This window comes from Callospermophilus lateralis, unplaced genomic scaffold (genome assembly GCF_048772815.1).
Source record: "Callospermophilus lateralis isolate mCalLat2 unplaced genomic scaffold, mCalLat2.hap1 Scaffold_1353, whole genome shotgun sequence".
Classification (NCBI taxonomy): domain Eukaryota; kingdom Metazoa; phylum Chordata; class Mammalia; order Rodentia; family Sciuridae; genus Callospermophilus; species Callospermophilus lateralis.
Window position 1 is genome coordinate 27,185 of NW_027512514.1, and position 14,748 is coordinate 41,932.

Consider the following 14,748-nt stretch of genomic DNA (forward strand, 5'->3'; position numbering starts at 1 on the left):
TCCGTAACAGATTAGCCAAACAGGAGTAACTACTTTCTAAGGTATTTTTGGTTTAGTTCTGACTCAAGGCAAAAAAGAAAAGAAAAGAAAGAATAGAATTTAAATTAATTGGAGAAGAACTATAAATCAGGGGGCTGGGGCTTAGCTCAGTGGCAGAGCACTTATCTAGCATGTATGAGGCACTGGATTACATCCTCAGAACTGCATACAAATAAAGGCATGTTGCCCATACACAACTACAATTAAATAAAAAACAAAAACCTAATACATCAGATAAGGAGCAAGGCTCCACATACTGGCTTTCAACAAGGCCTGACAACATCTGTGGCCTCCCTAAGATATCCTCATTAGCATTCCATATACAAGGAGGAGCTCTCACACAAAATCATTCCACCCCATCAGGAATCCCATACACCTCAGTGGTGAAGAACCAGGGAGAAGAACCACCATTTGATAGAATCACTGGCAGGCAGTAAAGACAGGAAAGCAAGTCTTTCTGTGGAAGCCAGTGAGTGGGAACTAGAAATATTATTAGGAAAAGGCACACAAGTCAATAAAATTGTGGCTGGTAGAGAAAAGGAAACGTGGCACAACACATCAAGGGAACACGGATTTGGCAGAAAAACCTAGCAATTGCTATAAACACTTTCACCCTACATGACAGTAAGTGCTCCTCACAACTCTGTTGAGAGTCCCAACTTGACACTCTCAGTGCCTTCCCACAGTGCCCTGAATTTCAGCAAAAGTTCCAACTTGAACATAAAGCCTTATTATTTTTAAAATGATTGATCTCCCTGGTGTAACTCTATTTGACAACTATTCGGTGCAACTTTCTGAGATTACACTGCCTTCTTAGGCTTCAAACGAGAGTGAGCAGTCAGGTATAGACTACCTAAAGTCATTCGTCAGAGCTAACTTTCATTAATGTACACCTTCTGCAATAATCTTTTTAAAATTATCATTCTGTAGCATAGTCATAGATACCAAAGAACAAAGTGTACTTCCTTTATGAATTGACATTGAATAAGTGATTATTCTTTTCAATGATTTGGTCTACTTCACTTAGGACCAAGACAGGAGGCATCAAGCTGAGAACCACCGAGTTTCCCACCCAGCTCATTGAAGCAGAAATCCTTCAAGGACTTACTCTCTGAAAAACAGGTTAGGGAGTAGCCTCTGCATCACGTTGCCCTGTATAGAAGCAAATTCTAAAATCCTTCACACTGAAGTTTTTAAACTGTGGGTAATAACACTTTGCTGCAAAATGTCTATAATACAATCCATTTTACCTGCCTTTTGCTGCCTACTGAAGGACATGACTGTTAGAGGCATACTTGCTATATACTGCCATTCTTTACCAAGGATGTGAAGGAGAGACTGGCCATACTCGCATAGGTCTAAGTAATACCAAGTTCCCTACACAAAGATGCCCAAGCCCAACTGAAGAAGGGAGGTACTCAGTACTACTCGACCTCCATCCAGCTTTACCATTAACAGGATAAATGCTGAGATCCTTTCTTAATGGTCAGAAAACTTAGAACTTTGACAAAGAGAAAGGAATGACCGAGATGTACAAATCACCAATGTAACCTAACAGGCAGAATGTAAGATATATCACTTCTCTAAAAAAATGAAAACTGAGACAAGACTGGCAACCCAGATCATAGAACTGCAGAAACAGAGCTAAAAGGCCTTCCAATTAAATATGACAGAAGGAACTCTACATTTATCTCTACTCCTTTCCAAACTCCATTTAAAAGACGGTAAGTGAAACAGCAAAAGGAACTGGGGGTGTACACACAAGGAACAGAGAGAGAAAGGAGACAGCAGTGGATAAGAGATGCACAGAAAATCTGGAGATGCAAATTAGGTGGCTATAGACATTAAGCAGAGAAGTAACAACTGCAAGAAGAATGGAAAGCCAGCACACATGCAGAAAAAGGAATGCCAAGGGCTGGAAGCAGCAGGTATTTCTGAAAACATAAGCACACTCGTGCACACCAGTTATAGTCCTTTTATCTCACACAGGCAGTACACTCTTCCACACCTGGAAGAACAGAGGGACTTCATACTGTAGACAACTGGATTAGGCACACCCCAGTACTAAAAAGTACAAGACATGTAGATGGAAAGGGCGGAAAAGAGGGACTATTCTGAGTTAAAAGATGAAAGATAAAACAAAAAAGATTAAAAAAAGATAAAACACACTTGTTAGCATTTTAGGGTCTCACCCATTTAAATATCCCTTCCTGACCACGTTAAGGTAAGGTTCACCTAGAAACAAGCCTGCTCTCTACGAATACAAGGCTTCCAATCAGCTGTTTAGGGCTTTAACTATAAATTACTCATCAAGAATAAAAACAGAAAAACATTCCTAAGAGTAAAGGCATAAACACAATAAGAAGAACCAGAAACTGAGGTGAGGATCAAAGACAGCAGAAGAACATGTATCCATGCATCTGTGAAACAAGATGGGGATTTTTTTTTTTTTAAATGAACAAGTTCTTAGAATTTAAGTTAAAAAGGTAAAAACAAATTTTAAAATTCAAAAAACTGAATTATAAAATAAAACTAAAGAAATATCCCAGATCAAAGGTGAGAAACACAATGAAAAGGGCAGTAAAAGGTCTTAAATGAGAGCTACAGTTAAATAACAAAATTCACAGATCTAACTTTTGAAAAACAGGAATTTTAGGAGAAAAGTACAAATAAACTCGTTAAGGAAAAAAATATATTCCCCACAGGACTGAAAGTTATGAGCTTCCAGAATGGAGTAGATTAGTCAATGAACAACACAATAAATGCAGACTTGCAAGAAAACATTTTTAAGGTATTTCAGAACACTAAGGACGAGGATAAGATAGTAAACCCTGTAAAAAGGAAGAAAACCACACGTAAAGCACTATGATTCAGAATAGCACTGGGCTTCTCAAAAACCTGGAGGAGACAAGAGCAATATCTTCAGACCTTGCAGAAAAAAGATCGTGCACCTAAATTGCACAGTCTAGCCTTCTACCTACTGGAAGAGTGTGATCATGGTATTAGAAAGATTAAAGGACAAAGAATAGGAGATTACCCAATCCAGGGAAAACAAACTTGAATCAAAAGGAAACAAAAACACCTAACTCTGTATAAACAATATTGCATAATTGTGGGGGGGGGGGGTTGAGAGAAAAGAATTTTTTTAACATTTATTTTTCAGTTTTTCAGTGAACATCTTTTATTTTTATGTGGTGGAGAATCGAACCCAGTGCCGCACGCATGCCAGGTGAGCGTGTTACCATTTGAGCCACATCCCCAGCCCAATTGCATAATTATAATGACAAAAAAATAGGAATACAAACAGAAAAAGGAAAGCATTTCCATAAAAGCATACCAAGAATGACCTAAAATTGCAATATTAACAACAAGCATAATATTAACATAATAAAAATTATGAAAGTTATATGCTTTTATGAAGGCAGGTATTAAGGATGAAGAAAGGAGGCCATGAACAGTTGTCTACTATCAGTCTTAAATTGCCTGGTTTCAACTGTGTTCATACATTACATCGTTTTTAAAAATTAAGAGGGGATCGTGTCCCTCTGGACTCCTGTATTTTACAACAGCACCTCACTTCTTTTCAATAAGAACTTTCTTTAGGGAAAAGACCAACTAACTTGCAGAAAGTTCCATATTCTAGATTGACCTTACTATTTTCTTCATGCCTATTTAAATTGTCTTTCTAGTTCCTGTTTCAACTATAGAAGTTTGGCCGAAAAGTGATAGATCCAGAGTGAACAAATCTAGCACAATTACTCCTCAGGGCACTGAAACACCAGGTTCTTCATGCTGCAGCACATCAGAAGACAGACATTCGATGTCAGGTTATTTGACTATAAGTGATGCCAGCCTGGCTAAGGTGGCTAGGAAAATGGCAGTCAGACCTTGCCTTTATAAATGTAAATTTCACCTTTAAAAATAAAAGAAAAATAGTCGCTGGGATAATGTTTTAGTATATTGCTTTACCATTGATTTTTCATCTGATTTCAGTACTATTAATGACTACATGATAATTATTTCATGGTGAATTGCAAAACAGGTGTCTACTTTCATAAAAAATATTTTCTAGAAAAGACAAGAAACAGATAAGGATAGAGAAAATGGATAAGGAGCTTTCCTGTTTAAGTATCTTATCTTGCAAATAAGAAAATTAATGACAAGAGGTTAAATGACTGAAGTTACAAAGGCTTAGAACAGGCCTGCTGACTTTCCCTTCCTGCTCTTTCAAGTGTTGTAAGCAACGTGAATTCTTTTCCAGATGTAAAAATTGTATTATACGGTAGATTTTAAAAAAAGATTAAAGGAATGACTGTTACGTGACTTACAATTTGCATCCAACTCAATAATCAAAAAGCACATATAGAAGATTCCATTTAAACGTGAAAGTACTTAAAAATTATACACATTCATCCATCACTAGTACAGGTCCCCTGAGGACTAACACAGGTAAGCACCAAGAACAATTCATAGAATAAATACACTTTTAGCAGATAAATATGACAATTAAAACACAACTGAAAACAAAATCAATCAGTACCAATCCACTAATGAAAAGATTTTGGGGGTGGGGGATACCAGAGATTGATCCCAGGGGCACTCAACCACTGAGCCACATCTCCGTTTTTTTATTTTGCCGTAGCCTCCTGAGCCACTAGGATTAAAGGCATGTGCCACCACATCACACCCAGCTAAAAAGAATTTTTTGTGGTGATGGCATTTTTATTTTTTAACAGATAATTATCAAGTTTAACAAAATTATATAACTTAGTTGTAATTATAGTAGTATAAAATGTACTAGAACTTCCCATATAATGGTAGAAGAACATGAGTTTAGCTCTATACAACAGGATTGCAGATGATTTTATTTTTCTCTTTGTATTTCTTTCACATTCCAAAAATTCTCTATGATGAATATTTGGGGAAGCAATATTTTCATTTTAAATGTTAGAATCAAAGGACAGTAAGATTGGCCTGTGGACTCTTACCCATATCCCCTTTGTGGCAGACATTCTAAGATGTCATAGCAAAGAGAGAGTTGATCATTTCGTTCACAGTTATAGATGCACTCTAGCGATATTGCCATCAGCTGATCCTGATCAGGAATAATTTTTTGCTTCAGCTAGAAAAAATAAAGCATTTTATACTAAATGTCAATAGATTCACAGTCTGTTTCTCCCTAGCCCAGTACCACTGCCAATAGAATATTAAATAGTGCAATTAATCAGCCACAGAAACAAATCTTGATTTTTGTTCAGCTTAAAGACTTTGGGGTCTTTAATAATTCTAAATGAAATCACATTTTAATTACAGAATCAGCTAGAAAAGATAATTTGTAACCCATAAGCTTTGCATCTGCTGAAAACAGACTTGTCAATTTATGACCCTTTCAAGATAAAGCAGAGAGGAAAAGCACAGTGAACTGAAAAGGCAATTCATTAAAAATAACATTTCTAACCCTGGAGCCAAATTCTTTGGGTTCCAATTATAAAAACATAAAATTCCTTAACTAATATTTAAAAATGCTAGAATCTATTATTTTTTTTCAGTATGTATTATACATTATTCATTTAACTACACAGTACTGACATTCTGTTCAGAAGTCCAACTGTAATGTAGTTGTACACAAACCACATAACAATCTATTTCTGATGCAGAAAAATGACCACTTCAGGCCACCTTCTATACAGAATACATCATTTCTCCCTGCAAACCACAGATTTCCATTCTTGCAGTATTTTCTGATACACAAAAATAACCGATTTGATCCTTGTTTTACTCCTCTATAAAACAAATATTAACAACACCTTCCTAAAAGAAAGTAGTGAAGGCTAAATCAACTATTAAATGTGGAAGACATTATCAACACAGAAACTACAATGAAAGCTTGAGAGAATTAAGTAAATAAATACATGCAGAGCACTTACACTTTACCACCACAGAAACCAAATGAAAGACTGAAACTACTTTCTTTAGAGTTGTTTTCAACAAAAAGTAAGTTTAGGATAATTTCTGTAATAATGATCTCTTGCATTTCAGCATTTTAGTAGAAACTCACCAATATACACAAAACAGATGGGAAAGTGATGGGAAGAGCTGCCTAACAAAGGCATTTTCTTAGAAAACTTAAGTCAATATTTGTTTCTACTGGGGATTAAACCCAGGGCCTCCCTCCTACATGCTAATAACATTCTACCACTGAGCTGCACCCCCAGGCCCTGGTCTTCAGCTTACCCTGCTCTCCCACCCCCACTGCAGAAGATGGAACTTTCTTTGACAGCTGCCAAAGAAGCCTTCTGTTGTTCAGCCTGAGTTTTCAATAGTTTAACTACTCCCAATTTTTCATTACCTCTCTATAGGGGGCACTATGGACTTAAGTATGTCCCCCACTTCCCCCTAATGTTGACGCCCTAACCCTCAAGGGGTGCACACCTTCCTTCCTCTTTCTTGCAAGCACAAAGCACAGGTAACCACAGGACAATGGTAGCCAACTATAAGCCATGAGCATAGGGCTCAGAATGAAATCTACCTTACAAGTACCTCAATTTTGAACTTTAAGTCTCCAGAGCTATAGGAAATAAATTTCTATTGCTTAATTTAAAAAAAAAACTCAAATTAATGGATGCAAATTTAAAAAAAAATTCAAGGTTACCAGGGAAACAAAGTTTTCTAAAGCAGCTGAGTCAAAAGATTTACATACATGTCCACAGGTATTAAGAAAACACTTATTGTCATTAAGTTGGTACTAATATCTGACAAAGGACTGCCCAGAGTTACAAAGTGATTAACTGGTAACAAAAGGACAAGAGAATAAAAATGAGTATTATTATAAATTAACAAAAATAACTTTTCTTGGTTTCTTATTTTGTGCCAGCTTCCACTTCTAAGTGCTTGCATGCATTAATTTATAAATCCTCATAACAACCCTCTAAGATTATTGCTAGTCTTATTTCCATTGTACATTAAGGGAAAACCAAAGTGCCGAGAGATCAAATGATTTGCTCATGCTTGTAAAGCTAGGAAGTGGCAAAGTCACGATTCAAATCCAGACCATTGGCTCCAGAGCAAAGAGGATACCCAGAAGAGGGAAGAAGAAGAATATGTGAACAGGCAGACGAGGAGACTTTAGACCAAGAGGAAAAGGCACAAGAACAGAAGGAGGGAGAAGAGAAAGAGGTCTGGAAAGAAGCTACATCTAGAAAAGGAAAACAGCAGAAAGTCAAGCAATATAAGAAGTCAGTGAGGAAGAATACAAACTTCACACGCAGCTATAAAGAGCTTTCATATTCACACGTGAAAAAAAAAAAAAACAAGAAATGAGGGAAGAGAAAACTTCACTTTGTAAGAGGGACAGAAAATTAAAAACTTAGGAATAAATTGAACAAAAAAATATGCAAAACATCAAAAATTTTAACCACTCCTGAAACATTTAAAAAGGCAAACAAATAGAATAAAATATCCTACTTTTGAAGAGGGTGATTGAACATTAATATAGTAATCTCCCTATGTTAATTTATAGATTCAATATAATCACAAGGAAATACAAATAAGCTGTCAGGAAATTAGACAAGCTGATACCAAAGTTTAAATGGAAAAAAAAAATCCAAGAATAGCTTAAAAAATTAGTTGGGAAAAAAAAACTACAAAGGAATACTATCCTTATCAGACATTAGACATACTCCAGCCAGGCACTGAGGCACATGCCTGTACTCCCATTGGCTCAGGAGGCTGAGGCAGGAATATCTCGCGTTCAAAGCCAGACTCAACAAAAGCGTGGCACTAAGCAACTCAGTGAGACCGTGTTTCTAAATAAGATACAAAATAGGGCTGAGGGTGTGGCTCAGTTGATGAGTGCCCCCGAGTTCAATCCCAAGTACCAAAAATAAATACTCCCAATTCTGTATAATTAAAACAACACTCTACTAGGACATGGACAGACCATCAGACTCTCTTCCTAGAAGTCTTGCTAGTCCTACATCAGACCTGCCCTGCCTATTCTCCATGTCTTTTCACTTTATGTTCTACATTGCAGATAATTGTGTTCCAAATTTCAATTCTTTCTTAAATTGTCTTCAATTCCTTTGAATTCCTCCATTTAAATTTTTGCTTTTATTACAATTTCAATTCTATAAGTTCTAAATGGCTTATTTTCAAATCTCAGCTAATTTTTTTCAGTTTCTCCATTCCTTCTCATGTCTTTGTTTCTTTCCTCATATCTTAAGGACTGAAAATATGTATTTCGTAACCTATATCTGATCATCTATTATCAGAGTGGAAGGGGAGCAAGGTTCTGCCCACTCAATCTTGACTATAGATATTTTCCTTGGGTTTTGTAAAACCGAATTGTAAATTCATCTTCAAGATTTATCTGTAATATTCTTACACATCTGTTCAAATATGAGTCCCTCAAAGAAGTTTTGCTTTTGCTATCACCAAGAGAACCAGGTCCAGTTTTATCACAGATAACAACAGATTTGACTTAACACTGCTCTGTTAGGAGGGCTGCCCATCCCCACCCCTTTAATGAAAAGTACATGCCAGCACAGTCACACCTCTTGGTGGTCTTCACATGCCCATGGGTATGAAGCTTTCTATTCTGCACTTTCACTGACAACGCCATGGTAAGGAGTAGAACAGAAAACCACACCCCCACCCACGCAAGCACTAACTTCTCCTGAGTTTCTCCGACTTCCTTCTGCTTCACTTTTGGCCAGCAGGAATTCCCCTTACTTTCTCTGAAGCTCAGCACCACAGGTAAACATATTTTTAATAATTTAATGGCTAATTTTAAATAATTTAGAGTAAAAGAATTTTCAGAACATTTAGTCAATGATGCTGTCAGAAACAACATTATTTCTATCTTTATGTTTTATTCTACAGTAAATATTAAATTAGAAAATATAATTTTAAAACTAAAATTGCCCACTGAATTATGTAATTAGAAACAAACTTAAAAGATGGTATTTTAACAAAGCTAAGAAGTAAATTCCCATTGGTTAAAAGAAAGGACATTTGAAACAGTGGTTCCCAGCCCTGGCTTTCCATCCAAATCACTGGATAAATTATTAAAAGTATAAGCAAGACCCCACCCCCCCAAATTCTACTCCATTGTATCTGGAAAAGGCACAGAAACTCTTAATGTGTACATGGTTCTGATGTACAGACACATTCAAAAGTCACCAGTTTGGAAGACAGAAAACACTGAGAAGGCAGGAGATTGTGTCCCCATGACATTAATGCCCAAAACTGCCCCCCTCAAGTTTCACTTTCCAATGACAGATTCAGTCGCAGAGCAATGGCTTACAATCAGAAGAGTGTTTTAGGAGTTATAAAGTAGAATAAACTTTGAGGTACACGAGGTGATTTAGAAGGATTTAGGCAGGTGCAGAGGAGTTTCAAGACCTTCCTTATCACTGTGACTCTGGCTCCTAAGTATTAGCTTCCCTCTTCCCATGAAAGAATTGCTCTTCTCTGACCTTTAGTGTCAGGCTTGGCCATCAGACTTTCTTGTGCCTGGGGAAAATGAGGAAGCAACTTGAGCCCCCTTTTTCAACAAAAGTTTTAAAAGCCACTGGGAGTCTACTATTGTTTTCCTGGGCCATAGGATAGAAAATAATTTTTCTGCCTCATTTGCCAAGTAAATAACACATGGAACACAGCAGAAGCCCAACTGTAGTAGATATGACAGTTGTGAGAAAAATCGTATTTGCTGTTGCACAGTATTAACACAGAGATCATTTGTTAATGCAGCATACTTGATCTAAGCTGTCTGATACAGAAGCCATTGCTGCTGTTAAATTATTAAAATACTCTGTGCATCATTCATGGCAGATCTAAGTACCTTCTTTTCATAAAAAATTAAGTGAAATACAAACAATACTCCCAGTACAATCTTAGTCAAGTAAATAAATATAAACAAGTGATCTAAAGCACCCCCAATGAAACCAAGTTTCAATCCTTCATTCCTACATTTGTTCTGCCAAAGTGAAAGGAGCTCTTGTTCACTACTAGGCAGCATGCTATTTCCTGGTAATAAAGAGATGAATGACATACAGAGAAGGAATAAAGGAAAGAAAGAGAAACATGAACAAATAATCCCAACACAGTATGATAAGGGCTATAATAGAAGCAAGTACAAAGACCTGTCAGAGCACAGAGAAGTCGAGGAAGATTTCACAGTAGAGATAATCTAAAAGAGCAGGACTTGAAGGATAGGCAGTTATTTGTGAAGTGAATGAAAAGGGGGAATCACCATTCTAAACAAAGGAAATATGCCATAAAATACAGAAAGCCAAGAGTGAGCCTGACAGAGTGAAGAGTCAAGAAGTTCACTGTGAACGGTCTCATGTTCTCCTGGAGAGAAACAAGGCTGTAGAGGCAGACTGGAAGCACAGGCCCTGAAGCTTCTCTGCTTTGATGTTCACATGTTTCAACAAAGGCAAATGACTGTATGGTTTATTCAAAAGGTTCATGCTAAATTGTCGAGTAGAAACAACAAAAAGCTGACTACAAACCAAGGATTTACAAGATTCTGTGAGGAAGAAGTATAACAAGATTACTGGAAAGAATTTAAAGTTGCTTCTTTCTTCCTCATAAAACATTCATATTCAATCTATCCTGCTTCTCACATGGTATTCTGCTGTCATAAGCAACCCACCTCAGCTCACAGTAAACCACCACACATTTAAAACCAGAATACTAAGTGCAGACTGCTTATGAGAAGATGGAAAATTTTAAGTAACCAAAGGACATATTTCTGACAAATCTTTTAGAAACCAAAAGCGTACAATGTAGCATTTTTTTCCTTTAAAATTTTATTATACTGCTCTATGACCATAAATCTTAGTGGACTTATGAACAAAGCATAGGGCAAGAAAATAGTCTCAATGCGAATTTTAAATTGGAAAAAGTCTGAAATGCTTTCTGCTTGAACCCAAATATGATGTTTTGAAAATTACTACAAAGTCAGGACTCAAGTGACCATGCCATCTTGCTTGAGTGGCCCTCAACAGAAAAGGAGGCACTATCGCTAGAAATAGCATATTTGATCTATGGCTAAATTAAGACACTGTTAAATGTAAAGGTATGCTGTACTTAATAAAATGACTTTATCATCAACCAATGTGAACCCTTTAGAAATTCAAAGTTATACAGTACTCTATAAGTAGATATAACAGTAATTAAGAATAATTACAAGATACCATATAAGAGCATAAAGATTTTTATAAACTATTTGAGTGTACTCAAGGGCAGAAACCATTTCCTATTAGTGGTATCATACAATGTAAAAGTTAACAGTTGTGGCGTTACAATACTGTATTTGAATGCAAGTTCTTCTACCTACTGTGTAACCCTGGGCTAGTACCAAATCACTTCAGATCACAACTTTCCTTTCCTCTATATTAAGATAATAAAAGTATCTATTTCATAGGATTATTAATTAAATATTTTAACACTTGAGACATGATAGGTATTGAATTCCTATCAACTATTCATCTTCTTGGTATTAACAGTTTCCAACATATAGCAGATAGTTCACAAACTTTTAAAACAAATAAAAATAAACAATTTTCTGAACTTTTGGAAAAATTTTCACACTACACTACTGAAACACTTTTAAAGAAAGGCAGCCATTTTCTGTATAAAAAGAATTATCCGCAAAGTCTTTTATAAAAATTCATTTTAAAAAACCTATTTCTATAAATTTAAAAAATGCAGGGAATTTTAAGTTAGAGTTTCTACTTACATCTGGTTTGGAATGCTGAAATATCTTCAGGGGAAATTTTAAATCCCCTTTAGCTAAAGTTACTAAATATTCTTTTAGTAGCTCATTAGCTACACCAGGAGACTGTTTCTCACAACGATGGAGAAACGGAACCATCCATTGGTAGGCACTTGTCACATATTTGTCCTCAGAACACTGAAAGAACATTAAAAAAAACATAAGCATTAAATATTGCATTATCCCACACGAGTCCTAAAGTTTATCAGTAGTCAGATGATGTTAAACAGAGGCTGTGCCATACTTTCTAAAACAGACACTGCAGGTCACCACTTACATGTGTACCAACAGGCATCAAAGAATGAGTCACCTACCTGGGAAGGGGTACAGCAACAATACCACTGTGGCCCATCTGCTCATGCCACTACATAGTCATGAGATCCTCCAGAGCAAAGAGGATACCCAGAAGAGGGAAGAGGAAGAATATGTGAACAGGCAGAGGAGGAGACTTTAGACCAAGAGGAAAAGGCACAAGACCAGAAGGAGGGAGAAGAGAAAGAGGTCTGGAAAGGAGCTACATCTAGAAAAGTCCAGAATCCCTCCATTCCTTTCCTCTTTTCATTTTGCTCCTTTATATCCACCTTCACAAAACTTCAAATGACACTGATAATTTTACTCATTATCCCTAAAATTATGCAATCACTTCTTTTAATTACCCCAAAAGATCTACCTAAGTCTCATAAGGGGAGTCCCACATACAAAACAAACCAAGTTTCATTGGGTTGCTTACAGGGGAAAAAAAGCAAAAAAAAAAAAAAAAGGGTCGGAGTGAAAGAGGAGGATGGAAAAGAGGGGACAGATGATAGAGGAATGGAGAGAGAGAAAAGGCAAGCCAGGCACAACAGTCAACACAGCTTCACATCACTTCATTAACATAGCAATGACGTTTGATTTTGGGAAAAAAAGATCAGGAAACCTTTATGTACTCAGTTTTCAAGTTTGAAGAGCATTTCATTTTTGGTTCAAGACTTGTATTAGTCAAAGTACAGAGAATGCTTAAAAAATGTTAAAATAAAACTTACGCCATTCATCAGTAATCTTAGTTTTTCAATGTCTTTCATTTGCTGGAGTTCTTTCAAGGTTAGGGTTAAGTCACACCCAGCTTCATAAACCAGTGTTTCCAGAGTGACCAAATTATCACACAGAACTAGCAAACCAGGAATATGCCGCTCCATTCCAAGTCGAATAAGTGACAATGCACAGTCAACCTAAAATTGAGAATAACTGTAAGTTCCCAAGCTTAGACATTCTAAAGTAAAAACTTAGTACAGAATCTAATTCTTATGACCATTTTTTTAATTCCATTAAAAATATATTTTTTACCATAAAAACAGAGTTCTTAAAAGACTCAACCAGCAAGAAATACTGAGGATAAAGATATTAAATGAGTGGGGAGGGGCGGGGATTGTGGCTCAGTGGTAGAGCGCCTACCTAGCATGTGTGAGGCACTGGGTTGGTTTCCCAGTACCACATAAAAAATAAAGCACTCATGTTCAAATCTAAAAATATTTTTTTAAAGATATTAAAGGAAAGATAACCATCTTAAGTTTCTCATAACATATTAACAAGGAGAAGGAAAAAATTAACAGATAGTAAGAAAGCCAAATTACTCTTACTTTACTACACAGTTCTGTTTCCAAGAAGAGCAACTATCCCCACAGCTTCCAGTTCAGACACTTTCCTTCCACAGTGCCTCCCATACAGAAGGCAATAAATATATGCTGATTAACTAACTCTGGTACAAACATTTGACTCAATTCACTTAAGCTTCATCAGATAAAAAGCAAGGAATGATTTTCCTTTAGAGGCTCAACAGAATGCCATTTGTCCCATTCCTTGGTAAAATTTATGGATTAACATTCTCTGACTCATGGAAAAACATCTGTCATGGCCTATGCCCATGATCTTTCACACTACCCTAAGTTTCTGGCTCCTAGACTAAATTATTTTTTGAGGCCTTACTGTGAGTTAACATCATTAGAAGCACTAAGAACACAAAGCTGAGTAAGTTGAGGCCTCTACCTTCAACGGTTCCTCAGTCTAGGAAGGAAAAACAACGAATCAGTCAATGCTGGAAGGAGTGAGGCAAGTGCTGTGACTGACGGGGATCCAAAGAGCACTGAGCCCATCCTGAGGGTGTGCAGCTTCCCAGATGAGGAACTTGTAAATGGGCGCTGCAGAACCAATGGGTTTTAGTGAGGTGAAGCACAAGAGGGAGGGAGAGTAGCGCAGGAGGCAGGGAGGCAGAGCGCACTGTCATCTAGCTTCACCAGACAGAATGGTGTGATGTGAAGGGCAGGAGGGCTGGAGTCCTAAAGAGGAAGGTGCCACATCAGAGGATAGTGTGACACTAAGGAATCTGCTGTTTATCCTGAAACAAAATATGACCCAAGGTTTTCCACTGAGGCCTGTCAAACAGATTTACACTTTGGAATAGTATTTACTGAATGACGAATTAATCAGGATGATGAACTGAAATTGCCTGGACTGAAAACAGGGAGACTAGTCATGAGAACTGCAGGTGCCAACATGGGAGGAATCCTGACAGATATCCTGATTCACACACCCATTCACTAGCTACTTCACTCATTCATGTGGGATAAGTGTTAGTTGAACACTTTCTATGTACTGGGCAAAAAAATAACAAGGAGCCAAACCATGACAGTGTAATTGAAGTCATTCAAGAGGAGAAAAACAATATTAGGAAACAAACTATGAAGTTTGGTCAGACCAGATGAGGAGCATGAGTAAGGAAGAGGAGTCAACAATGATGGCTTGGGTTTTTCCTTTAAGTCAAAGGGTGGGCACAAGGGATCATCAAAACCGAGAACCTTGAACTGAATGTGTTGCTGCTCAGGAGCTTGTGGATTATCTCAGTGCAGAGGCCCAACACAGATCCAAAAATAAGTAAACCAAACCCGTAGCTG

At 37.0% G+C, this 14,748-nt stretch overlaps 1 protein-coding gene across 1 annotated transcript in view; it reads right to left on the bottom strand.

The window, feature by feature from the left end:
* Window positions 1–14,748, bottom strand: part of LOC143388716 (NBAS subunit of NRZ tethering complex-like) — a 171,228-nt gene that overhangs the window by 27,032 nt on the left and 129,448 nt on the right. The window contains 3 exon segments of the mRNA XM_077108094.1: window positions 5,028–5,161; window positions 11,786–11,959; window positions 12,844–13,029. Coding sequence (XP_076964209.1) covers window positions 5,028–5,161; window positions 11,786–11,959; window positions 12,844–13,029 — 494 coding nt within the window.